General features: G+C 41.7%; 1 protein-coding gene across 1 annotated transcript in view; it reads left to right on the top strand.

Moving 5' to 3' along the window:
- PLBD1 (phospholipase B domain containing 1) overlaps positions 1-27,323 on the top strand; it is a 35,758-nt gene that overhangs the window by 4,059 nt on the left and 4,376 nt on the right. The window contains exons 2-8 of the mRNA XM_072332594.1: positions 4,052-4,271; positions 10,978-11,061; positions 12,783-12,921; positions 18,095-18,259; positions 20,664-20,808; positions 26,716-26,916; positions 27,048-27,188. Of these exons, the coding sequence (XP_072188695.1) occupies positions 4,052-4,271; positions 10,978-11,061; positions 12,783-12,921; positions 18,095-18,259; positions 20,664-20,808; positions 26,716-26,916; positions 27,048-27,188 (1,095 nt within the window). The remainder of the gene's footprint in view (positions 1-4,051; positions 4,272-10,977; positions 11,062-12,782; positions 12,922-18,094; positions 18,260-20,663; positions 20,809-26,715; positions 26,917-27,047; positions 27,189-27,323) is intronic.

Genomic DNA, 27,323 nt, shown 5'->3' with positions numbered 1-27,323 from the left:
TAACTGTATGATTATGCATAAATACCTGTTTCTTGAAGTAGGCATAACATTTAATCTGAGGGTATTTTGACACACTAGATCAGACCTATTAGAGTTGCGGAAACTGTTATAAAAATGAATGAGCTGACATCAGATAATGAGTATATGAACTGCCAAAAAACCTCAGAAATCAGGAATGGGAAATGCTGACTTCCAGCATTGTTGTTAAACCACATCTATGGCACATGGCTCAGTGCTGTTCCCCTAAAGGCCTCTGCAGCTTCATTGCATCCTGCAGCTTCATGCTTTCACTTCTCTTCCAGTTCTGATTTACTCCAATTAAGCTTTTATAGTGAAAAGTTAAGAGCAGGGCAAACTCAAGGATAATTTAAAAGTTCATTCTGACTTCTTTTGAAAACAGTTCTGTATCTTCATGCTCTGACAGGGAGTGAAACAAAGAAACACAGCCTGCCACATTTGATTATGTGTGTTCAGGGCGTGTGTCTGTCTCTGTTCAGCCTGTTCATGACCCAGCTTTCCCCATTCCCTTTGCTTTTGTGAGCTTTAGTTCTATGAATGGTCTTTGGCAGTCTGTACTGATAAGCCTCATTAGCCTGCACTGCTTTTCATAGATTTTTTTTTTTTTTTTTTTTTTTTTTTTTTTTTCTTTTCAGTCTGAGAGATTCCCATGTTTACCCTTAAACTAAAGCAGCAATTAATTATCTTTTAGTGATACTTGAGGCAGGGTGAAAAAGGAAAACTGAGATTATGGCTGCTTGAAGAGGTATCCAAGGTCTGTCATGTCTCAGTCCTTTAAATAGCATCAGTACCTGGCAGATGAAAAGCATGTTTATAAACATTGTGTGCCCAGTCCCTGAAGTAACTTAATCTCTAAATTAGTTCACATAGAATCTCCTTTTCATAGAATGGGAGGAGGGGAAGATTTTCTTCAGTACTAAAACGATGTTCTGGTTTGCACTTCCCCATTTGCATGTATCTGGTACATTATGAAGTCTGACATAGTACTCGGTGGTACAAATCTATAGCTGGAGGCCATGTACTGCAGGTTCAGTACTGGGTTCAGTACTGTTCAGTGTCTTCATTAATGCTGAGACACACTACCCTCAACAAATTTCCTGATGATATAAAACCAGCAGGGGTGATTGACACACCAGAGGGATTTTCTTCATCCCTAGGGATCTTAGCAAAATGTGGAAATGATCTGGCAAGAACCTGATGAGCTTCAACAAAAGGAAGTGCAAAGTCCTGCAAAGAAGGTTAAAAGTAACCTGGGCATTTGGCAAATATTGCCTTCAGGTTGAGGAATGTGATCCTTCCCTTCTACTTTGCACTGCAGAGGATGTACCTTAAGTACTGTGTCCAGTTCTGGGCCTCCCAGTCCAGGAGAGACCTGGATATACTGCATCCAGAAGGGTGTACAGAATCCGTTGAAGGGCCATGAGGATAACGAAAGGACTGGAGCTCCTCTCCTGTGAGAAGAGGCCACGTGAGCTGGGACTGTTCAGCCTAGAGAACTCTGAAGGAGGATCTCAGTAATGTCTATAGATATCTAAATTGAGGGTGCAAAGAGGACAAATCAGGCTATTTTCAATGGTGTCCAGGGCCAGAACAAGAGGCAGTGAGCACAAACTGGAACGCTGGAGGTTCCCTCTGAACACCAGGAAGAACTTCTCTTCTTTACAGGTGCTGAAGCATTGGCACAGGTTGCCCAGTGAGATAGTGAATCATAGAATGGCCTGGGTTGAAAAGGACCACAATGATCATCTAGTTTCAACCCCCCTGCTATCTGCAGGGTCATCAACCACCAGACCAGGCTGCCCAGAGCCACTTCCAACATGGCCTTGCATGCCTCCAGGGATGGGGCATCCACAGCCTCCTTTGGCAACCTGTTCCAGTGCGTCACCACCCTCTGTGTGAAAAACTTCCTCCTAATCTCTAACCTAAACCTCCCCTGTCTCAGTTTAAAACCATTCCCCCTTGTCCTGTCACTATCCACTTTCGTAAACAGATGTTCCCCCTCCTGTTTAAACACTCTCTTCAAGTATTGGAAGGCCACATTGAGGTCCCCGCTGAGTCTTCTTTTCTCTAAGCTAAATAAGCCCAGTTCCCTCAACTTTTCCTAATAGGAGAGGTGAACCTCTGATAGTCTTAGTGGGCCTCTGGACTTGTTCCAAGAGCTCTGCATCTTGTACTGGGGGCTTCAGGCAGACTGGTGTCTTCTCCTTTGGGACATGCAGAAGCCTGTGGGCCTGGGCAGCTAGTTTGGAGTGTGACCTTGTATAAGCAAGTGCATTGGACCGGATGAGTTCCAGAAATCTCCTTCCAAGCTTTCTTAGTAAGGAACACTTTTTGCTCTTCTTGCTGAAATCCTGGGTATGAGACTGAGTATTCAGCAGTCTAGTAAAACAGATGGAAAATGTCTTAAAGAAGCTGATTAACTGCTATGTCCAAAAGTGATTAGTTGGAGAAAGAACTTACTTGGTTCTTGGAAACCTGTTTCGCTTTTTGTTCAGCCACTTCATGGCTCTTCATAAAAACAGCTTCCTAATGAAGAGTACTGAGTGAACTGGGTGCACTTAAATTTAAGTCAGATGAGCTACTTAATCACAGACATTTTACTTAAAGCTTTTTGGAGAGCATTAGGCATTGTGCTGGCACTGTATTGCTTTTTTTCTTATATTCAGTAAATTCACTAAATATTTTGTGTAAAATCATCTGGAATTGCTTCTAGCTCTCTGTTCTGCAGGTATTGTGGGCACGATACACAAAATGAATTTGCTGTGAGGCGTAGTAACCAAATTGCAATTTGTTGCTATAGGTTGGGAGCGGTGATCAGAAGAATAAAAACAGTTTCCCTGTTGTTTTTATGAGCTCATCCCTTAAAATAGTTGTAGAAACTCTGACATTCTCAGTCTGTTGCTCTGCTCCTCAAGTCTTTTCACTTGTGTTGCTCCGATGTAATCAGGTCTGATTTTGGGGAAGGCTGAACTGTCGGAGGTTTTTCTGAAATCTCATTATCTTGCTCTTCCTCCTTCAGTGCAACAGGATTAAAACGCAAATTAATTAATAATGTTCCACAGACAGAATTCCAGGCAGAACTCTGAAGCAGACTTTTGCCCTCCTCATCCACCTTTCCTGATCTTTTAGTGCTTGGAGCCCATTCTATTCTAGTTGTGTGATAGATGCTGTGTGCCTTAAAATGTATTGCATGTGTGTTTGGTGCTTTGATCTTTCAGGCTGTGATCTGCTGAGCTGTGCAGGTTGGGTGATAGCACCTCCAAAGTTAGCTGCCCAGGAAGTTTGGAGGGGGAAAAAAAAGAGCAAAACCAACTTTTGCTGCTGTTTGAGTCTTCAGATAGAAAACTGGGTCAGCGGTAGCTATCAGCATTTGCAATGGATAAGGCAAGACGTTTTTAAAGGTGCTTTCGATAAGATTTGTGTAGTTTTTCTTCTGGGCCAGATAAGGAAATATTTTTATGATTTCTTTTTTTGGCCAAGACTCAGCTGGTTGGAACTTTATACCAAAAGAGCTGTTGATGATTTCTGAAAAAGTAACATGAGAATATTTATCTGTAAACTGCTGTCCTTGTAAAACTCTACTTGGTTCTCATACTGCTCCTCAGGATGGTAACGTTAGTGTTGGTCTCCATAATGGAATCAAACCTGTTGGAAAGCTACTAAGGAAACTTTAAAATTGCCTCAGCAATCCACAACTGGATAGGAAATACCTACACATGCTTTCCTTGTTGTAGTCTTACTTTGCAGCAGCAACTTCATTAGTTCTCAGTCTACAAATACTGTGTGAGAGACTCCTGAAGAGGTGGTACACCAACCCATTCCACTCTGATGTTTAACAGCAGCTTGCTAGGGACTCTGGAGATCTGGGTTGGTGTGTGTTATAACTAGTTCTCTGACCTTCCTGGTCCTCTTAAGAGTCAGCAATGTTGAAGTAAAAGGATGTTCTTATATTGCTTGTTGCTTTTCAGATGTGTTGCATCACTAATTTCCCTCATGTTTTTGTTTTCATTGCTTTCTTTCTTCTTGGCTACAGAAATGCGCTATGCAACTTTGTACTGGAATAAAGCTCAAAAAATACTTCAGGTCAAGAATATACTGGACAGGAGAGGAGATGCCTATGGCTTCTACAACAACAGTGTACAGACAACAGGTTGGGGAGTTTTGGAGATCAAAGCAGGCTACGGCCATCAGACCTTAAGCAATGAAGATATCATGTATGCAGCTGGATTTTTGGAAGGCTATCTCACAGCTCCGTAAGTACCTCAGGAAGCTTCTCGACTTAGGACGTTTCCAGTGGATTTCTGTGCTAGTGAGTTTTTTGTTCATTTTTGTCCTTTCCCTTAAATCCTATCAGTTTAAACTTACCATACATTTTGTGGTTGTGTGCTGTTTTTTTAATTAGCAGCAAGTATGAAGTAAAGCATCTTCACCACAGTTATGGTTTCTGCTCTACATCCTCTCTTCATCCTGCAGGCTCTCTTGACGTGTCAATGAGATTGATGAGTACTGCATCTCTATTACTGGTTAAATAATATAGTCACAGCACATGTATAATGAAATGTGTAAGCACTATGTTGTAAGTAATTACAAAAGAGGCAGCAGAAAGGTCATTTCTCCAGCATACAGGTAGGTGACTGACGAACAGATGAGACAGTGATCAGGCAGGGAGAGACAAAGGCTGCAGGGCTTCCTTAAGGATGTTTTTCAGCAAACACTGTAAAGAAATCTACTGGAGAAACAGGTACTGGAACTTCACAATTTAGGAAGCTTGGTCTCACTTGGGCAAAGTAAAAAATGCTAATATACCAATAGGCAGACTGATGTCTGTCTAGAAGGGTCAGTGAAAGCCCTGTGGAGAAAAAATAAAGGACTGAATCTCTTCCACAGTGTAGATCTGTGTGAACAGTTGGTGTTTTGTGCCTGTTACAAATTCAATGAATCCAGAATAGCTTTTTAATTTAGAAGAGAAGGAGGACAAAGCAGGAAGACAGAATTGATGGGATATAGCTGAGATGTAACAATATTAAGCACATGACACATGACTTGTTGAACAAACTTGATTTTTCCTCTATGATCTTAGTCACGGTAAGAGAAATATTCCCAAGTTCTGATGTGTGCCTGGGGATTAGCTGGGAGATGCTTGTGACAGATGCTGGCTTCACCAACCTTGCTTTCACAACTCTAAAACAGTTATCCATTATTGTATTTAACAGGTCAGCATGGTAGGCTTTTCTGAAAAACAAATGTGTGGTATGACTTTTGGACAAGATATTAGTGTAATGAATAGTAAGACATTTTAAGATCAGTTAAGATTTTGTGGATAGTTCTCTGATCGTATCCGATGTTAATATGACTCTCTAGTAACGTCCCTCCAATGGGGGGGACAACTAGGTCTCTGAACAAGACTTCTACAGTATAAAGGAAACGCAGTTAAATAGTGTTAGTCAATTAAGAAAACACTTCTGATGGAAAGAAAAAAGGAGTCCTGGAGTACTAAGTGCACAGCATTTAACCCAGGCAGGAAAGAGAATGAAGTACACTAGAGATTTGGTTATATGCTGTTTAGATTATTTTGCATGAGAAGTTACAGTTATGCACTACTTAGTTTATATAAACTACATATGGATTTAGTAGGGGAATTGTAGCATTACATGAGAATATTGCTCGATAGATTTTTCTCTAAGGCTTTGTGTACTCATCTTTAAGCGGTTAAGCTTAAGTTTTGTCATACTACATACATGGCCCAATCTGTGCTAAGCCTAATTAGATGGTAGTAAATGTTCTAGGAGCAGCGACCCACTTCCTGACCCCTTCTGCATTCATAGTTGATCTGCAAGTCTTCCTGGCTGTCCTTTTAAACAGACTTAAATATATGCCATCTCCTTTAAAAATGGTTTGAATGTGAAACGGCACCTGCAAAGCATTTATCTAATATCTCAGTCTGTGTTTAGATTTAGGGAAAGAGTGGTGTTCCACATCCCCTTCCTCTTGGCTACCAATGTTAAGTGAAGGTTCACAGAAGCAAAGGTGCTCATAGGTTACTCTGCTCAAGGCCTTTGCTTTCTCCAGATCTGGTGCTTTGCTCAAAGCCTTTGTTTTCTCCAGACCTGATGCTTACTACCGCTGTTTCCCAGCCTCAACCACCTTTACTGCAGGGCTTTGAGCTCCACCAATGACTGTAGAGAGGTAGATAAGCAGAAATTATACTGAAAAGAGGTCTTAGAATCTGTGGAAATGAGCTTGAGGGTTTGCATCAAGGAAGAGAAGTAGTGTTTGAGGCTTGGGCTTTTAAGTGAACTGGGGAACTTTAAAACAGGTAAGTGTGAGAGTGGGTTAAGATGCAAAACTGGATGCATGTTAAAAGCTTGTTCTCACATCATCACTCCTTCTTCTTTATCTTACCTGGAAAGTGATGGAATCCTAACTGACATGCAGGCAGATGTTCTTTCCTTGGGGTGGTTACAAAAGTCTTTTACAGTGGAGCTGGGAAATGGTATCTCTCAGACTGTAACCTTATTCCATCAGGCAGCCTTGCAGCCAGCTTTTAGGTAAGCTTTTTCTAGCACGATCATTACTTCTCTTAAGGTAATGAGTCTCTCAACACTGTCGTTCTGCTTTTGCACACATTTGTGTCCACAGTAGCTGCACGCAGCTCAGCCTTCCCTTTAAAGGCCTTTTCTGTCCTGCTTAGAGCAAGGAAATGTGTAACAAAGTGTTTGACAGTGTTGAAGGCTATATTGTATCGACAGTGTTGAAGGCTATATTGTATCAACAACCGCTTCACTACCAGAGTTAAGAGGTTTATGTCACTTGCCTGTACTGGCACCACTGCTGTGGGTGGCTCTGGTACAGCCCTCCAAGGTGAGTACGTGAGGTATGCTTGCTAATTGAGGTGTCCTGTAGTATATTGTTTCCTTAGTCTGGACAACTAACTCCAGGGTCTCATCTGTCACACATTCATTTATGGCAATGACTCCACAAAGCAGAAATGACCCAAGGTGCATCTTTGTGGGAACCCTGAAGTCCTACCAGGAAGCACTCTGATCTCATTGTGTTGTATTAATAGGAAGGGTACATTGCAAGCCTAATCCAGGTTGAAGTACAGGTTCCTGCAGAAGCTGTCAGCTGCAGTTTGACAGTGGCTGCAATTTGGAGACCTTCAGGAATTCTTAGCTAGCCCAGTCCTTTCATTACACTTAGGGTGTGAAGGAAGGTTTCTAGACTCAGCTATGTGTGCCTATAAGAGTGACAAAATTTCTCTCAAGTGTATGTTTTGTCTTTCTTAGGAACCCAAGGAGAATGTAATAAAAATGGATTAAAAAAACAAAATAAAAGACATGCTCGGACTGTGTGATCTCAAATTGCTGGGGAGGAATTCATCTCGGCTCTTGTTTTGTAGGTCTGTGCTATAAAAACAATAGCTAAGCTAGACCCATCCACCAGTGAGCATGATTCATCTTTCTAGAATAGGCACCTGATTCAGAAAGCAACTGTCCATTTTGAAAATAGTCAGGGGCAGGATAAATCTAATTCTTGTGTCTGGAGAGCCAGACATTTGTTCTTATCCCTAGTCTCAGGTCTTTCTGTAAGATCCATCCCTATTGTCTAAAGTTTTTTGCTGTGGTTTTCTTGGATATGAATTCCCTTCCCCCATTACAAACAGAGATGTTACTGAGGCATCTTTTACTCAAGCAATGGCAGAGCACATCCAGATCAGTGACATTCAGCACATACTATTACTCAGTTCCAACTGAGACATGCCAGCTGCCTAAAAGCAGTATTTAAATTTGAAGCAACATTAATTGTACTCTTTTCTGATATAACCTCAGCTAACCTGAGTCCTGTCATCTTCCCCTCTAATTTGAAGAAGCATAGCTTTGCTTTGCTGTTTTTGGACTTTGAATTCTTGTCCCAGCTTTGTAATTGCCTTGTTTTTGACTTAGATACAGCTGCAAAGCCTTACGTTGTTGTAATGATCCAGTTTACTTCAGAAGGTAATTCTCTTACAAAGCTTGCAGGCCTTGCACATAGAAGCTTTGTTAGAAGGGAATAAAAAATGCCAAAAAAACCAAACCCAAATAATAGGCATCTAAGGGGAAAAGAGTCTCAAAAACGTTGTGCTTTAATAATAAAAAAAATAAGTTATCCCAGGAGTCATCTGGCCTCTTACAATATGCAAGAAGGAAGCCCATTAAAGAAGCTGTTTTCACTCCTCTGGTTCCGAACAAACCCACTCTCTATCAATCATCACAGCCTGATGATTTTACACCACTGCTGTAAAATTTGCCTTGTGTTGTGTAACTTTTGAGAGCTCCAAATGAAGGAGAGTTACAGCTCATGGTTGTGCCTAGAAGCCTGGTCATCTATCCTGGCCCAGGTATGGTCAGAGCAGTGTCCTCATTGTTTCTGTCTTCTTAATCTGGTTCTTGTCCCTGAAATGCTGTTGGCTAGATGGATTGTCTTTTGCTATTTGTTTCCTTCCCTTTTCTGGTGCCATCAGGGATCAGACTTGTATGGCATATGTTATGCTATGATTTCCTTACTAAAATTGCTTGGGATTTTTATTTGCCTAATGTGTTGGGACTGCAGGGATGCAGAATATTAATCTGGCTCTTTAACTTGTCTGCTTCAAGAAATGGGTAGGAATTAGGGTGTGTAGTCTGGGAGGAGAACAGGTAACTTTAGAACTAAAATTGATGCTACAGCTGGAGTTCCATAAAAAGTGAGATGGTATAAGGCTGCTGTGTACTTCCTTCTCTCATTCTAACTCTTCCTTCTGCATATCCAACCTCTGTCACTTGCACCTACCCAGACACACTCACCAAGCTCTTTCCTTCAGGTTGTTGTAGAGAACAATAAAGTTTCCCCTGAGTCTCCTTCAGACTGGGCAGTCCTAGTTACATCAGCTACCCCCCATCAGATGTGTACTCCAGACCCTTCATGGCTTTATTGCCTTGTCTGAATGTGCTCCAGAGCTTCAGTGTCTTTCTTGCCCAAAATGAAAACTGCACTCAAGGTGTGGCCTCAAAAGAGCCTAGTACAGAGGGATGGTCATCCTCTCTACTCCTGTTAGCTTCGCTATTTCTGATACAAGCCAGGATGCCTTTGGCCTTCTTAGCTACCTGGGCAAACTGCTGCCTCACGGTCAGCCAGCTGTCAGCTAACACCTCCAGATCCTTTTCCTTGGTGCAGCTTTTCAGCCACTCTGCCTGTAGTGCTGCATGGGGTTGTTGTGACTAAAGTGCAGCACCCGGTTCTTGGTCTTGTTGAACTTCATCCCATTGACTCAGCCCAGAGATCCAGCCTGTCCAGGTCCCTCTGCAGGATCTTTCTGCCCTCAGGTAGATTGACACTTCCTCCCAACTTGGTTGTCTTCTGCAAACTTACTGAAGGTGCACTCAATCCCTTCAAGCTTCCTTCTCATACCACTTCTGTCGCTTGTCTGTCATAAAAGCTAGAAAAGCAATTTACATTTTTTTTGCTGAGTTAGTGTTTTACTGGAATGTGTGCAGAACAATTAGACTGAGTGATCAGAAGGGTACCAGAAGTGACATAAACAGCAGGGTCGTGTAGTCAGAAACAGCTGAGAATGGGGCAAGGGACAAAAAGAAGGTCAGTAGATCAGTATCTCTAATTATCAACAAACCATTCAGTCATCTCTGGCTGCATTCTCTAATTATGTCCTCTAATTATGCTCTGAGAGAAACTGGAGAAAAAGAGTACCTGTCTGCACAGCTTCCAGAGGGAGTTGCCCTCATGAGTTTTAGTACAGAGAATATTGTGCTGGCACGTGCTTTCCTTGAGGCTAATGCCTGCTTCTTAGTTCTGTTTTCTCTTGGAACTTCGATAGCAGCTAATTCTGCTGATGACTGATGTAGTTCCACCAACTCCAGACTTCAGCAAAATAATTTCCTGTTGACTTCTATTTAGAACTAAATATTCCTCCCTACATGTTTTCTTTTCTTTTTCTTTTTGTGTGTGTGTCTCAGTGGCTGAGAAAGTGTTAGTTCAATCTGCACAATATGAAGAAATGTTGATGGGAGAAAAACTAATGGAATGAGAAGATTCCAAGGATCAGATGCACGAATTGAGCAACTTCACTTGACTGAAACTTGTGTGTGACTTTTAACTCATGGGCTCCTGAATTCTTTCTGGCGGTTAATTTTGTCTGGAAATGCAAAGTGCTTCACTTCAATAACTAAACAAACAGTAACAAACATAAAAAAAACCATAACCTTTTGTTCCTCCTAGTTAGTAGGAATGAGACAGTTAACTGAACTCAATCTATAAAAAACAGCAAAACAAATGTAACCCCTTTTCTCCCCCCAAACAAACAAGCAAAAAACCCCTCACGTTATGATAATTCTGTTTTCCATAAAGAATTTGTTTAGAGCTGGCATGAGTCTGCTATTTGGGAATGCTCAAGATCAACTTACACCTTAAAATTGAGATACTTAGCTTGTTATGTGGATGAGCATGGTTAATGGTGAGTGAAAACTCTGATAAGTATCAGGCTGAAATTCTCACTATTAAATCAGCAAATAATATCCTTCTGATCTCTCTTGAGATCAGAAGGCTTTCTTGATTCCAAATAGAACAGCTCTCTAATAAGCCATTTCTGTTGTGCTTTATGTGCTGGAACCTCCAAGGTGGTTCTGGTCTACAAACATTTCCTGAATCTGAAAGTTTGCTTCTCATTTTTGCTTCTTTTTCCATTGTAGAGCTGTTTGAGCAAGCATTAGCAAGGTCTTTTATTCTGATTCAAATTTACATCGATCCGTTTGTATTAACTTTGCCGTTTCACATGGATTCAATATATGAAGTCATTTCTATAATTCGAAAAAGCTGACTTTGTGGACCGTGGTGCTTGTCTGCCATAGTTTGGTGATAAGTGGGGTGGTGTGAAAGAGGGAGGGAAGATGGAAAAGTGTAACTTTGCTTTTTGTTTTTTTCTTTCAGGCATATGTATGACCACGCTGCAAACATGTATCCACAATTAATTAAAAATCCCACGGTTCGAAGTGGAGTTCAGAATTTCATGGCGTATGTATTTAGTTATTAGAAAAAGCAATAATCAAGATTTGAAGTTGGAGCGTGAGCGGACTTTTGAGTTCATAAACATTCTTTCTTAAAGCCTAAAGAAAATACATGCTTACTTTTCTTCTGACTGTGTGGCATTTGTGTGTGGGGGGAGTAAAAAATTCTCAACAGGAATGAAGATGATTTCTTTCAATGAAATATTTAAAGCCCTAACCACAACTGGGTGTAGGTAATGCCAGCCGATCCCAAAGTTTACTCTAGTCAGAATCCTTTCCTATAAGCTGACATTTTGAATGCTTCACTGAACAGTGTGGTCTTCTGGTACCTTATTCTTTGTAGCACTGTATGTTCTTTCATTCTGTGGTCAGATTTGGTTTTTTAAAATTCTAGCATTGAAGTAAATTGTCCTCTCATCAAGAAAGTCCTGTATAAATCAAAAGTAATTCTGCTCAAATAATAATGCAGCTTGGAAACCAGAAGTGGGAGAAAAACCACACTAGGTACTGGAAGACTCAACTGTGATTAGCACTTTACATCTCCTTAGACGTATGTTTTCTTCCATTATGTCACTCCTGCAGACTAATTACGTTTCACTTTGTTGTGGGTTGTTTTGTTTTTTTTTGCTGCAAGGGGTTACATACTTGAATAATTCTGTTATTGTTGTGCTTACATCAAGTCTGTTGTTTTTGGTGTATGTAAATAGAACAGAAAAAAAGTCTTACCACTGCCTTCCTATAATTGTATCCTCTTGGAGAGAAAGATGAGGATAGGTACTATATCCAAGTCTTTTTGCCTGTGTAACTCAGAATAGCATTTGTACCTCCCACAATGCACTGATAATCATATTCCCATTTCCTTTGATGTAGTTCTTGCATCTTCTTACTTTCAGACAACTAAACTTGGGTGATTTTGTCAGCCATATACTGCTGGAAGAGTTTATTTCCTTGCCAGATGAAGTCCCTTTTTTTCCGGCTGCACATAACACCAGATAGGTGGATAGACAGAGGCCCAGAAGTCATACTCCGGTCCTGGCTTATTCTGATAACTCAGGCTTATCTGCAGCCCTTTGTGCACAGTGAAAGAGGGAACTCTGGGAAATGGACATAGTATTGATTGCTCTTGTCCTCGGGTCTGTTCAGCTTCTGTTGTCTCATGCTGTAAACCTGGGTTATTTGGTTAGTGACTTTGGCTAGTGACTTCTTGGATTTAGCACAGGGAATGATTGTGTTTGGCCTCCCTCCTTATCATCAGAGGAGAACAGTGGTGCTTCTTCAGCGGTGTTTAAGCACTGCCACTAGAAAGCCTTCTTGCACTTATTCCCAAGGGAGAGAAATGAGGGCACTTCAAAGGTCCACATATTCTATCCTCAAGTGGGCTTCTGAAAGGGAGTTGTTCACCTTACGTGTCAAATGCTTGTTTGTCTTTACTGACCACGAAAGGATGCTAGATCTGACATAGGTGAGTCCCACACAGAGATGGAATCCATCTCTTCCTTTAGCTCTGAAGCAGTGTATGCTAATAACTGTTGGGTACGTTACATGGATCTGAATACTTGCACCCAGAGGATTCAACCTCTGAATTTCCAAAACATGATTTGGCTCCAAACACTAGGAAAGTTTTGATATCTGGGTTGTAATACAGGCCTTCATTTGTCCCTTCCCTGCAATATCAATTATATTCTAAAACAAAAGCAAGAAAACCCCAACCTGTTTGTTCCTCTGCAGGAGACAAGATCAATGGACAAGACAACAAATCAGAAATAATAAGGATGACCCCTTTTGGAGGCATGCTGGCTATATTATTGAACAGTTGGATGGTCTATACATGGGAGCCCTCGAGTGGGCTAAACTACACAAACAAACAGTAAGATTACTGCATCTCTTTTTCAGTAGTTGGGGTTGGGATGTCAGAAGATGAAGATGTGAAAAGGGAATCTGATATTATAAAAGAAAAAAAGTGTGTATGAAGAGCAATGAAAAGCATTCATTCTGCATGTGATTCTACAAAAGCTTCAGTCACTGCCCAGTACAGATTGTTACTGAGCTCTCCCATGTCACTACAGACCTTTGCACTTAGAACTCTGTCCTCACATCCTGATTAGGTTGGGAGAAGCTTTTGTATTCAAGTGTGAATGTTGGAAAGATACCACACTTCTCTAAGATGTTTGCTGTGCAATTATTACTGAGCAAATGACTCCCTCGTTATGAAGCATAGCTGCAAAAGCATGAAGCAGCAAATAGGGAGCATGTTACAAACTTTTATTTCCAAGCGTCAAAGCTTCTAGATTTTAAAGGATATTTTACGTTGCTAGATGGTATCTCCCTTTCTGTTTTCCAGGTCTCTCATTTCAAACTGTGCGGTCAGTGTTGTGGAAGGCCAAATGGAGTGTTTTCTTTAATTAATATTGTTTTTCAAGTTTGGTTAGAATTGTGTTCCACGTCATCAACTTGTATGCAGTACCAGCGCTCCCTTAGATTCAGTAGAGCTGTAGCAATTACAAATGTCTTCTTAAGTCTAGTACGTCTAATGGGTTCCTGAGTGTGAGAGGACCTGAGTAATTGCAGTTGACATTTTGCTTTGGTTCATTCATACTGAGAATTTAGAGAAGGTGACAGTAAGGAATCATTTGTGTGCCTCCGGTGGCGCAGCGGTAAAATTCCCGTTTGCAACACCAGGGGGCCCGGGTTCGAATCCCCCCCTGTGGAGCAGGGGGTAGAAGTGCTGCTCTGCTACACAGAGGGCTCGAATCCCGGGAGTTGGACTCGATGATCTCTAAGGTCCCTTCCAACTCGCACAATACTATGGTACTATGATGATGATGATGATAAGCAATTGGATTTTAGTAAAATGCATATCATCTCTTCTTTGAATGATCCTTGCTTTGTGGCTTTCTTGAGTAGGAACCAGTTCAAACTAAAAGAAAAGATTCTTGACAATAATGAAAATATCCATCCTGGTGTATCCGAATTATAGGGAGGATAGTGAGAAGCCATGATTTTATAGGGAAATAATTCCTTTTTACAACATGTGTAGCTGTGGAGCCCTGCAAATCTTACCAATTTTTTGTCTGCTTTGGAATGCTTTAGATTCAGATGAGCATGAAAAGTGCTAGTTTGTGTCTGCAGTGTGTTTTCATTGATCTTTTTCTGTCTGTGTAGTTGGTATTAAAAACACTGACCTCTGAAGTAACCACATCATTCTGATCCTCTTTCAGACAGGGCACATCTCACCAGCATTACCAATACAAAATGGTACATTTAAGCGTGATTCAGACACGTGGCTCAGTCTGAAACAACTGTGTGGTTGAGCTATATGTAGTGTGTGTGTATAGGCACATATACATCTACGTGTGCATGTATTTATATAGGTGTGCATGTATATATACTTATGTATTTATTTTCCCAGATATGCCTGGAGCAGATGGTGCGAATTATTTCCAGTCCTTCCTGCTGCTCTCACAATTTTAGCTTTAGGCAGCATCACCTGTGTTGGGATCCATACCTTTCTTCTCTTTCCCAAAGCAAAAATATTCCATGTGTGTTATGTCACTTCACACAGTACTGCAGTTTCCTGTGTTTACCTGAGATAGAGTACAGCTTGGACAGCTGTGCACAAATGAGAGCTGGATTTTATAAGTACAGATAAGTGACACTCTAAAATGTTGTATTCCCTGTCCTTCCTCCCCAAATGTAGTATTTCTACAGTATCCAAATGAAGCACCTTTATTATCTGTCCCAGATGACCACACCTTACTGCAGAGAGAAAATGGGTTTGGACACCGAGCTGCTTAGTAGTAGCACTAGTACATAGTTGTTATTTCTTTCTATATGGAGCATATGTTTTGTAGTGGACTCGTTAATCTTTGTTTTTTCTCTTGTATAAAGCCTGGTATCCTGCAGGGCTATTCTAGGGAGGCACTTCATTCAGACCTGCATGAGAGCAATGCTTGTTGGAAACTTGTGTATCTAGAATTTGATGTTCACTGGTATCATTGAGAATTATGTCAAAGTCTGAATTCATTTTCATGTTAAAGTGTGAAATTATTCCATCTGGTTTGACAGCATTTTCTATTCAGTAAACAAACCCAACCCTTTTGTCAGGACAATTTCTGAAGGAGGGGCACTCAAAGAACATTAAGCCTTTTCATCTGCCTAATGCTGTACCAACGCTGTGATTAATCTTGGGCTTGTCTACACAGGGAAATTATTCTTGAATAAGGAGGTGTAAGAGTTTTAAATACTGCAGTGACTCTGGGACAGCTCTACTTGTACTTGCTCCCTTGTTACGGAGAATGCTCATGCATGGGGAGGTCACTGAAAGGCAATTGTTACAGAATAACTAGTCTATTTTATTGTTTCTTGTAGACAAGCATTTAAGGCTCATTCTCTTATCTGCTGCCTTTTCTAAGTTTGTCTCCTTAAAGCTGGTAGAAAATTTACGTTGGGAAAGGAAAAATCAGTTTGATTTTTTTTCCCCCATTTTTCAGGCTGGTACTCTAGAGTACGTCTGATACTTTTTAGCTGAAGGTCTTTTTCTCTTGTCATGGCTGTATCAAGTCACTGCTTGTCAATATAGCACATTCATTCACTCTTCTTCAGGATGCATACAAGGAGTTTTCCTGATAGTGCTATGATAGATGGGAGAAGGCGATGAAAAGAGGTTATAATACGCCCTGTATTATGCACTTGTTATGGTGTATGCTTATCTAATTCTTGCTGGTGGGCTTGGATTAGCATCTTACTGAGAAGACTTTTCCAGATGTCTTGGAAAATTAGGTGTAGTTATTCCCCAACTCGGGCTTTCAGTGTGGTGAGAAATGCATCCGCCTGCCCCCGAAATTCCCACAGCTGGCATGCATCAAAGATTCCTGAGTCTCCTGTTTGAATGCATTGTGTTTGTGAGAAGCTCTTGCACTGAGCATGTCAGACTTCTCTAACGTCACCTGGCCAGCATCAGTCTAAAACATAAAAACAGTTTTTTCCTTGCAAAGCTATGGCATGAATTCTTGGAAATAAGTTGGAATGAAACTTGCTTGCACTTCAGAAGGGAAATGAAAACAGAACTCAAATGGGTACTTAATGACCTAGTTCCTCTTTTACTTCTCTGTTTTGGCTGACTTTGGGAGATGGCAGTCTCACTCAGCGGAACACCAGGAATTTACATATTCTTTTCTGTTCTCTTCAAAGGGATCTTTCCTCCTACCTTCCTGGTTCCTTTCTGTGATCACAGTGCTGATAGCTTCCTTCTGTAGTACCTTGCTTCTAGTTTGAATGGGCTTCCTAGTACTTAATGAGTTTCCCATTTGAAATGGCCATGATATAGCACATAAATGTGGATTTTATATATATTTATATAATTATATATATATATATATATATATACAAGTTATTACAAGTGATGTTGTTGCAGTGTCAGTAGATGTCATAAGGAAGGCAGGATTTATAAGGGAGAATATGGAGAGGGTAGCAGGAGGAGGAAAGAGTAGTTCAGAAGTCTGAAGGCTGGTGGAGCATTCTTACATGCAGTCCTGTTCCTGCTTCCTGGTGATAATGTCAGCTCATCAGTTTCCTCCCTGATTTTTCCCTAAGAGTAATGTTTGTAAATTGGACATCAGCTTCTCCTCACAGCATGTTTAACTTGCAGTGCTTTAAGTACAGCTGGATGGGGGAGGACGTGCTGGAACTGTGGCAGGTCTGTCCATGAGGATTTCAGTGAAACAGCAGTTGTTGGGACTTGTCTGTAAATGATTCATACTACTGAGTTGCTTAAAACTATCCATAGGAACATCTCTTGATTTTTATCAGTCATGACCTCTGCTGCTCCCTGTTTATGACCTTATAGCAAAGGTATGATGAGCTAGAGAAATGTAACATCCTTTCAATTTTGCTTTGGATTTTTTTTCTCATACACAGTAGCTGCTGCTAGGACCTTTAGCAGTGCATGATTTTAGTGGTGAGAATGGTTTATTTCTATTATTGTCTTGGTAAGAGTGTGGGAAGGTTTAGTTCCTTCCCCCGGGATATATACACTAGGGCTTACATTACTTTTGGTTTTCCTGTTGGTTATTTGCTCTGCCAAAACAGTAGATGGATAACACAGAATTCAGCCTTCTGAATAAAAGGGAAGTATTCTCTGAATTTGGCATTATTTTTTTGGTTGGTTGTTTCTATTGCCCTTTTCTCTTTACTGGGGTTCGTAGAGAGTTCAGCTTTATGGTTTAGCATTAGTGATGTATGTTGCAAGTGATGTGCTTCCTTGCTATGTGATTCTACAGTTAGTAGTCGTAGCCCTATGCTGATTTGTGTTGTGTTCTTTTCCTTAGGCCTTGCCTTAACTAAAGACAGTGCAAGAAAGAATAGGAAAGAGTTAGAAAATGGTCTTTGAAGGCTGAGCTCAGACTTAAGGTTTTATTTTTGAATAGGCAGTGAAAGAGGGCTCTGAAGAACGTGTCGCTCGGTGAGGTGTTTCTGCCTATAAGGGTTCTTTGAAAGCCTGTTAGCGGAGTGCCTTTTGGCTGACTTCCTTTTTTCCAACTACTTCCATGCTTTCTTAGCGCTGTTAACGTATCTCACTTCCTACATTTGTTTTCTCCTGCTCAGTTCTGAGGTTGTCTTTAACTGTGGTCTTTATAAGAATCCCAGAGCTCACCCGAGTGTTCACTTAACCTTTTTAAAGGCTTTTAATAAATATACTAAAAAAACCCACAAACTCTCATGCTGGTGTAACAGCAGGCTCATTATTATGCTGTTCACAAAGACATACAGAGGTTTTCTAAATTACAGCTACTTTCTCTTTTTTTTTTTTTTTTTTTCCCCTTGGAAATGCTAGAATTGGTATTTCCTCCAGAAGGGATAGACCCTTAAAGATATTTTAAGTGCCTCATTCCAGATGGTTTTAGCTCGTGGGCCTTGTGGAAAGGTATTTTGTAGAAAGTATAGGATGAATTCCTTTGAGAACGAAAAAAATTCCTAATGGGTGAGATTGTGTTGACACTGTTCTATCTGAAAGCATTTGTTGTGGTTTCTTCTTCCTTCAGCCACTGAGCGTCTTTGATGTCCAGTTTCTGAATGCTGTTGGAGACCTGTTGGATCTCATTCCTGCATTGTTTGAGTATTCTGCACGGAGCGGACAGTGTAATGTTGAAGCTGGAGGCCATGGGAAATACCAGTGGGATATGGGTCACTGCTCTGCTCTCATCAAGGTGAGCACTGAGAATTTCATTTCTAGTGATTATGTTGATTCACGGTGTTATGAGTCTGTGCTTCTGTATTCTTCACTGTTTACATTGTATCTGAATAGAAAGCCTTGTCAATTAAATTGCTTTTATGAAGTTACTGTATGTACCTGCATGGCATTTTGGGTCCAGTTTTGCTCACTGGTGTCTAGGGAGAGGGAAACAACAAAAACAAATGAACTAAAAACTCCGGAGACCGAAAGTAAAAAGTCAGTATGATTACTGGGAATGGGGAGCTACCAATGGGAAGAAACTGGAAGAGTTACTTGTTTTATATAGCCAAGCAAAGTCCAAAAGGGGGTACCATGGATGTCTACGAATACCTTGGGGCTATTAAGCAGGAAGGAAGACAGTGCGGGTCAGTAAATACAGTCTTGAAATTATATAGGTTGCTCTGAAAGTAATGCCTCCTATTTATTTTCATGGAAACTACAACAGATCAGAAGAGCACAATAACACTGTATGATAGAGCAAATTCTCAGCTATGAAACACTATTTTTCAACATAGTTACCACCATTAGCTATGCATTTTCACCAGCAATGAACAAGAGCCTGCATGCTATGCTTGTAAAAATCTGCACCAGCAGAGGTGGCCCACTGTTTCACAGCTAGTATGGCAGCATCACTGCTAGGAGTCTGTATTTCCTTGGCTCAAAGAGATGGAAGTCAGAAGGCACCAAATCTTGATTATGTGGTGGGTCTGGTGGAACAGTTCAGCCATGAGTTGGTTATATGCTCCATGGTCTTCAAACTGGTATGGGGCCTAGCATTACTGTGTTGCAAGAGGAAGGTTGTCTTCTTCTCTGACCCGACTCTGTAAGTCTGAGCCTTCAGTTTAGTCAGCATTGCAGTGTAGCATTCAGAGTCGACAGTTTGTTCGAGTTCCAGGAAATCCGGAAGGACCAACTCTTTCCTATCCCAAAAGGCAGCGCACATCCCTTTACCTGCTGAGGGCCACATCTTGGAACTTGTTGTTTGAAGGTGAATTCACATGTCACCACTCCATGGACTGTTTTGACTCTGGCTCACAGTGACACCGTGTCTCATCACCAGTAATGATGTGATACAGGAAACTGTCACCATCAGCCTCATATTAGTTTAACAGGTCCTGACAAACTTGCATGTGGTGTTTTTTCTCTTCCTGTGCGAGCATTCATGGGACCCACCTGGGAGAAAATTCTGCTATTCCAACATTGCCACCATTGTTTCCAACACACTGAAGTCCATATTCAGCTCTGTTCACAGTTCCCTGGTCGTGATCTGCTGATTCACCTGCATGAGCTGATCAAGATGCTCTTCATTTTGTGGTGCGAGATCTGTGTGGTGTCATCTGGAATGTGTCTTGTCTTTCTCTTCACTGTTGCCAGTGCTGAAATGCACCACCCACTGCCTGGCTGTGCTTACCTCCACTGTTTGGTCTCTATAACCATTCAGCAATCAGTGATGAATGTCAGTAAGTGCCATTTTTCCACATGGAGGAATTCAGTGACACACTGTTACTTCACATGCACTTCACACGTCAGACACCATTTTGTCAGCCTGCCCCTCTGCTGCCATCTGTCGCACTGCAACAAAATGTAAGTGACTACCGGGTGAAGGTTCAGCCCCTGAAGCTGTGGGCTGCCATGATAAAATAGGAGGCATTGCTTTCACAACAGCCCTCATAAAAGAAGTTTACTCAGTGTTAGCAGCAATGTTCTCTAATAGCTTTCCAGTGAGAGTAATGACGGATAAAAATGCTTTGACTATAAATGTCTGATACATCATGGCTGCAATTAATTTAATTTTCAGCTAAAATTATCAATAACCTGGGCAGCGTATGGAGATCCGTAACCCAGAGCAAAAATAGACATCTTAAATTGCAGAGCATTTGTTCAACTTGCCTACAGCAAATGGTTTGAACTAGCAGTAGATCTTAGAACCAGGGAAACTGTTTAAGATGTACTATCAATATGCACTTGCATTTCATTCTGTACTTCAGAGTTTCCCAGAGGTATTTATGGAGAGAGCATGTTGTAAGTTAATGTTTGATATGTTTGTGGAGAGCTGGTTTGAATGCATCAACACAAGTATTCAAGAGCATACTGGGGAAAGAAAACACGTCTTGTGACACGGGTGTCCTAAAAAGACCTAAGTGGTTTAATTTTGAACAATGGCAACTAATTATTTGAAAACAGCACGTGAACAAGAATTATTTCCAAAGGTGTCAAAGATTCATTGTTCAGTTAAAAGGCACAAGAATCTGCTCCTTCTTGAACAATGCGGTTAGTTAAGCTACTTGAGACAAGTGGTTCTCCCAGTTTCTTTCAAATACAAAACATGCAAAGTATAACAGGACCTGAAATGGTTCATCATTCTGTTTGTTTTCCAGGTTTTACCTGGATATGAGAACATATATTTTGCCCATTCCAGCTGGTTTACATATGCAGCCACACTGAGGATATATAAGCATTGGAACTTCAATATAATCGATCCATACACTAGCACCAACCGTGTCTCATTCAGCAGTTACCCAGGTAATGTTAAAAAAAAAGATACCTCACGAGCCACTGAGAGCACAAAATGTCTCAGATATGTGATTTTCTGTTTGGAACATCTTGTGTTTTTTTTTGCTGTCGGTCGATCACATTCAGCACTCAGAGTAGTACTAAGTTATACGTGCAGCACAGACGTGCTACTTCAGATCCTGCTTTGTGTAGAGCAAAGTCATCTAAACTATTGAACTTCTAACCTTGTCATTGGCAATCACGTGTCTGGTGATAGTGCAGTTTTGAACAGCTCCGCGTAGCACTGTGGCACGATCATTGCTTGGAGATTATCAAGCAGTAGCTGTTAGGAATTGTAGAGACTTCTTTAATGTTGGGTGAGCAAACCTCCAGTTGTTTTCTTCTCCTCTTGCAACTTCTTTATTAACTGTGGCAAAAGGGAGTGTTTGTATGCTTATTTCACGCGTTAGGAATATATCCAGCAAGAACACTTCCAATCCCTCTTGGGAAGATTAGGCAAGAAATAGTCTCAAGTTTCCTGAAAGAACTGCCAGCACTGAATATTTCAGTGGTGTACCATGTACTCTGAGCTGCTTAGCATAGTACTGAAAAGCATGGAAAAAAACACCCGAGCAGATTTAGGACTCCTTGTATGTGCCAGCACTGCACATGTTTGTAAAGGCGGAATTTCGAAATCAAAAACTGCCAAGCACTCAATCGTCTGCTTCTTAAAGCAAAGCAAAGCACGTGCTTCAGGAGGTGATCTGATTCTGACCAAGTTGTCTTGGCTGATGGTTCGAGATGGTGCTTTTGATTAATTGCCATACTTGCCTTCCTCTGGAGGCAAGGGGCACATCATGGCACAGACTCCTGAGACTTGTTCTGTGATTTTCACTTTAAGGAAGGAGTTAGAAGGATTTTGGCAAATGCATGTAAAACAAACAGCCCTTCAGGAGCATCCTGACATCAGGAGTGTCTGAGGAATTCCAGTGCTTGTCAGAAGGAATTTTGCAGAGCGTGTGTTACCTGGTAGGAAATAAAGGCTTCTGCCTGAGCTCTCTTCGTCACCTGAAAGTATCAAAGGTGATTCTGGATCTTGTCCCTCTCAGAAGAAATACTGCTGTGCATACTGCTGTTCTTCTAGGGAGTGTAACTGTGTTTTCTAGCTGTTGCATACTGTGTTGTGCTACAGATTCAATCAGGATAGAATAGAATCAGGATCAGCCATGCAGAGTGACGTTTATTATTATTTAATATTACTGTTTTGTTAGTGGGTGTATATGCTGATGTCTTTGGGTTGTCCCTTCTGTGGTTTCTTAATACAGAGTGAAATACTTATTTTTTGACAGGGCAAATAAACCATGCTGTATAGGAGGTACCTGAAAATCAGCTGCTGCTGTGCTAAAATGATCTGAGTCTGTTTGTTAACATAGAGAATCCTGCTTCCCTGAGCCTGGAATCTTCAGGGACCTGTAAGAGAGGGCTTATTTTGAAGATTGCCTGTTCCAGCTGGACTCTGACTCAGTGATGTGGTGGTTTACTTCTACCAACAGGATTTAGTGAGAGCTGTTGCAAAACGTAGTCCCCATGGCTGCAGTGGAGTTTGAGAGGGCTGTGCTATGACAAGTGCACTCGCTAGCAGCCTAATTACAAGGTAGCACTGCCAGCCAGGCGAGCACCATCCACTGACTGCAGCAAATCATGTTAGCTGTGGGTGTAGCTCACAAACTTGCAGTTCTGCAGAAGGTGAGCAAGCTGTGAAGCCACTGGCCTGGTATTGACCTCAGGACATCATGCAGGAAGGAGGGGACTGACTGGTTCCTCTGCTCCGTGTTATAATCAGATGTAGCTGCAGATTTTCAGGGCATCTGACCATGGAATCCACAGGCCCTGGCCATGGCTCAGCTTAGCCATTGTAACTTCTCCCTGCATGCAAGTTGTTGCTCCTCTTTGTCCTGTCAGGTACTATCTGGGACATTCTTACTGGTTCTGAATAATACTGAATGACACCCTATGCGATTCGCTTGAACATAGAAGTATTGACTTTTGGGGGAGAAAAGCGTTAAGAGGCAGGTTTCTTTCTGGGCCTTCAATGACAACTGAGTAATTCATAGATTTCTGTCACCTGGTAGCCTGGTTATGAAGTAAAACAGTCTGAAAGCTGTGTCAGAAACTCTTCAAGGAGATGCTTGTATTCTGAGAAGGATTGTGACAACTATCTGGAACCTCTCCTGGAATCACAGAGTATAATTCTTTAGTTTATTTACTGATTTTCAAAAGACAGGCAAGATTGGGAAATTACACTGTAAAAATATATCTGTTATTACTCATTTTTGAGGATCGAAGCATATTGATTAACCATGATGTAGAACAACTTGTGCATTATACTACAGCTGTAAGGCCTCGTGCTTCCTTGTTGTTGCTGAGGCTCAGTTGTTGGGACAGCCTCGGACTGCAGAGTCCATCCCTTCTGCTCCAACAGTTCTTGCCAGCATGCTCAAACCACTCCGCTTCAGTTTATCTCCTTGCTGCTCTCTCCCTTTCAGAGCAACAGCAGCACTTGGGGGGAACTGCCAGGTGGGAATGGAGGTAATAGTCCCTGCTTTTGGAGAAGGATTCATCCACCTTCAGCTCATTTCCATGCTAATCCTAAACCTCACTTGAACCTTTGCTCGTAGTTTTAACTTTCCTTTCTGTTGCAAGCATCTGTATGGAGCTACATGCAGAACAGCTCTGTGAACCTCTGGAAGGGAGGAATGACTCAGCTCTGACTTCAGTGTTTTGTTGAGACTTTGAGTGTAAGTACTCAGTGTGGCTAGTGAGTTTCTGCACGGCAGAGAGATACAGGCCGTGTTATGGCTGTTCACAGCTGTTGAGTGAAACTGTACTCATTTGGAGGGATAAGAAATGCGATGGCATGGAGTAGATAGGTGCTAGTTTTTGCAAGACAAGTATAGTAGAACAGCAGAGCTGAGACTAAACAAAATGAGCCAGCTGTGCAGTGGCTGTTCTGTACTGCCCTGCTGAGCCATCTGAAGAAATGAGCGCTGTTAGCTGTTGAGAGTTGTTGGTTTGGACAGTTGTTGGTCCGTGGACAGCAAGATAAAACTGGTTTCCAAAATCCCCATCTGCTTGTTGTTAGTCTTGATCCCCATTTAGAAAAGGGAACCTACCATTTGGACCCAAGCACGATGGGCTGGATAGTGACCCCCCTTTTTCTAGATGATGTGCGGTCTTCTTCTGTTTTTAGCTTCTTGAGCAAAACAATTAAGAAGAGCTTTATAGCAGTTTTGCTCCTTTGCCTTGCTGTCAGGATCTTGTTTGATAGACAGACACGAGATGGCTGTGTGCTGTTGAGGCAGGATGAAGAGGAAAGATGTCCTTGCTTTAAGGAAGAACAACACATGGAAAGGGCGGTAGGCCTCGTATTCAGCAGACAGGCAAATTCTCCTCTGCTCATGAATTTTGCCGAACTATTTCTTGCTTCCCAGTTGCCTTCAACATAACCTGGGGGAGAAGTACCTGATCCACTTTATGGCTCTGTTATCTCATCTCTGGCATGGAATGTACTATTGCTTAGTGCATGGGAGAGGTTTGCAAGTGAAAGGAAGATGGCTGTGCAGTCTTGGCATGAAAAGCAGCTGCTGGTGGGATTAAGAAAGTTCAGACAGAGAAGGCAGCTCCCTTCCCACTGTTAAAAGTGCCTGTAGCCCAGAGCAGTAGGCACTGTGGCCAGCAGCTACTCTCATCTCTGGGAGGTGATGTATAGACATCCTGTCTCTGACTTTCAGACCATAATACTGCACCTTTCTGTACACCAATGAGCACAACGACCTTTTAAAGTACCAGAAAAGGGGATGCCATCTGACTGACAAAGCAGCCGCTACCTCTTTTGGAACTATAGCTGTCAGGAGTGCGGCACCCCTGCCTGCTATTCAGTGTGCTCCCCAGGGAACACTGTGGCTCAGATTTCAGAAAGTATTTTGTTTTGCTTGGCTAATTAATAGTATTGTGAATGAAGCTCCGGACTCCAGAAACTTCAGTATTCCAGAAGCTGCATCTAAATGACTAAGGCCCTGAAAATGCAATCAGAAGTGCTTGAGATTGAGAGTAGCTGATAAAAGTGAGAGATGGGTTTACAGGGAAAATATGTCACTGTTATCTCTTTGTACAGTTTACCTGGAAGACAATTTCAATTACAGCAGATTCTTGCACATGGTGAAAAGAAAAAAAGAGGACGCAAAAGAGGACACAAGAGTATATCAGATATTTCTTGGTATCTGTAGACTTCACCTGTTTGTTTTTTTTTGTGGCTGTCTTTGTCCTTGGTAAATCTATCATACGTGTTTAACTTCCCATTGCCTCAGGGGTGCCTGTACTTTAAGTCATAATGGCATATGTTGTCTCTGGATAACTGAGCTAGTAATGATGTATCACGGAGGGCACATTGTATTATAAAAGCAATGCAGGATGAAACTCGGTAAGTAGTTTGGCCTAGAAAAAAAATCCACTTGTTTTCAGCTCAGCTAAGCTTTGCAATTTACAGCATCACAGAACTGTAGGGGTTGGAAGGGCCCTACCCCAGTAGGTCACATGGGACCTATGGTCAGTAGGTCACCTGGCATGTACTGTTGCTTAATGCCTGGGAGAGGTCTACTTTAGAGTTCACATTTCAGTTAATTCAGCTTCCTTTTCTGTGTTAGTGCTTACTGTGAGCTGTGTTTTTCAGTTTTACCTCAGTTTAAGTTGATTGGAAAAAGAAGAAAATGCTATTCAGTTTATTTTGGAGCGGGTCACTTAGCACTGGTACCCACATGGGCATTGGTGCTCGTTTGGAATCAGTTGTTTACCAGTTCCATTTCTGCTCTCTTTGGACAAGCACATGACTTATTATGCAACAGCTTATCTCTGGGGTAGGTAGCGTCTTGGTATAAAATAGACCAACAGAGCCAGATTAGAGTGTTTCCTTTCTTGTTCTTATTTACTTGAGGTAGTTTCCCTATCTGTATGCTTTATTTATTGCTACTGTTTCTGAGAATTACGTACCAGGACCCAGTCTGCCAGGGTGCTCTGCCTGTTCTGTACCAACGTACCTTTAGAGAACAGGTGACTATTATAAAGTGGGCCTGTTCTGATTTGAGATCTTAGGACTTAAAAAAAAAAGTCTTGATGAAGTGAAGCCCTTAAGCATTGCTGGAAGGAGGGAAGGAGGTCTGCCTTTTGGTCTGCATACCGCCACCTGGCACTGGATCTGCAGTTGGGCCTAATGTTTCTATTGGCATATAGCCCAGGAAGGGATCCTGCTCAGAGTCATGGCGGCATTGAGTTTGGCACGGCTGTTGGATGGCGACACATTGCAGAGAAGAGTAGGTAGAACTTTCTCCCACATGCAGGAGGTGATTTGTAGTTTGAGTAGCCCCCGTTTCTTGGAGACAGTTTTTAGAATAGCTAGATTGGAGAAAATTAAGGAAAAGACTGTTCTGCTTAGCTCCTTTCGTCCAGAAGAGATTCAGTTAAAAACAAACAAACAAAAGCCTCTGAAAACTGGTTGATGAAGATCTGTTTGTGGAGTTGTGTTTTTTAATTGTTTCTTTTTTGAAGAATCTTGTTAGAAACAAACACTCGTACACTGTGTAATTCCTGGAAATAGCCGGTGCTTGGCACGTGAAAGGGAACAAGTGGGAAAGCGTGAGATACAAACCTGAAGCAAATGCTCCAAACAAAGCAGGCTGTGTGTGTTGAAGGCATAACAAGGGAGAAACTGTGCTGACAGCGTGTGTATGGTGCTCACGGATATTGCCATCTCATCTTTAACATCCTCATGGCTGTCTTTAAATGTTGCACATGCACCCTCCTTCATATCCTTTTGTCTTTGTTTTGTTCTGTGAATACTACAAGGGTTCAGAGATAACAATTTTTGTGTAATTGTTATTTAAGGCTTTTTAGTGTCCCTGGATGACTTTTACATACTAGGCAGTGGCTTGGTAATGTTGCAGACCACCAACAGTGTGTTCAACCATACCCTCATTAAGCAAGTGGTGCCTGAATCCCTGTTTGCTTGGCAGAGGGTCCGCATTGCTAACATGATGGCAGACAGTGGCAAAGCTTGGGCAGAAACCTTCTCAAAATGCAACTCTGGTAAGTACACTTTCATATGAACCTTGAAAGAAAGAATGTGTTCCTTGCCCCCTTCCCCCCCCCCCCCCCCCCCCCCCCAATCCCCTTTCCTTTCCCAGACAGGGCATGTGACTCTTTGTTCTTGTACCCAGGGACCTACAACAATCAGTACATGGTGCTGGACCTGAAGAAGGTCAAGCTACAGAAGAGCCTTGATGATGGTGCTTTGTACATTGTTGAGCAGATCCCCACCCTTGTGGAATATTCTGATCAAACAAATGTTCTCCGGAAAGGTAACAGCTCCGGTAGTGTTTGCTGGCTTAGGAAAGCCATGTCTTTGTGCTAGCTGAGTGTGCTTTGTGCATGGGAAGGGCTTACTGAACACTAGTACTGAGGTTCAAGTTAGAAGGCTGTGTGTGAACTCTGTT

Source organism: Excalfactoria chinensis, chromosome 1 (assembly GCF_039878825.1).
Source record: "Excalfactoria chinensis isolate bCotChi1 chromosome 1, bCotChi1.hap2, whole genome shotgun sequence".
NCBI lineage: Eukaryota > Metazoa > Chordata > Aves > Galliformes > Phasianidae > Excalfactoria > Excalfactoria chinensis.
The sequence above is the reverse complement of the archived record's forward strand: the minus strand, read 5'-3'. Positions and strand labels throughout refer to the sequence as shown.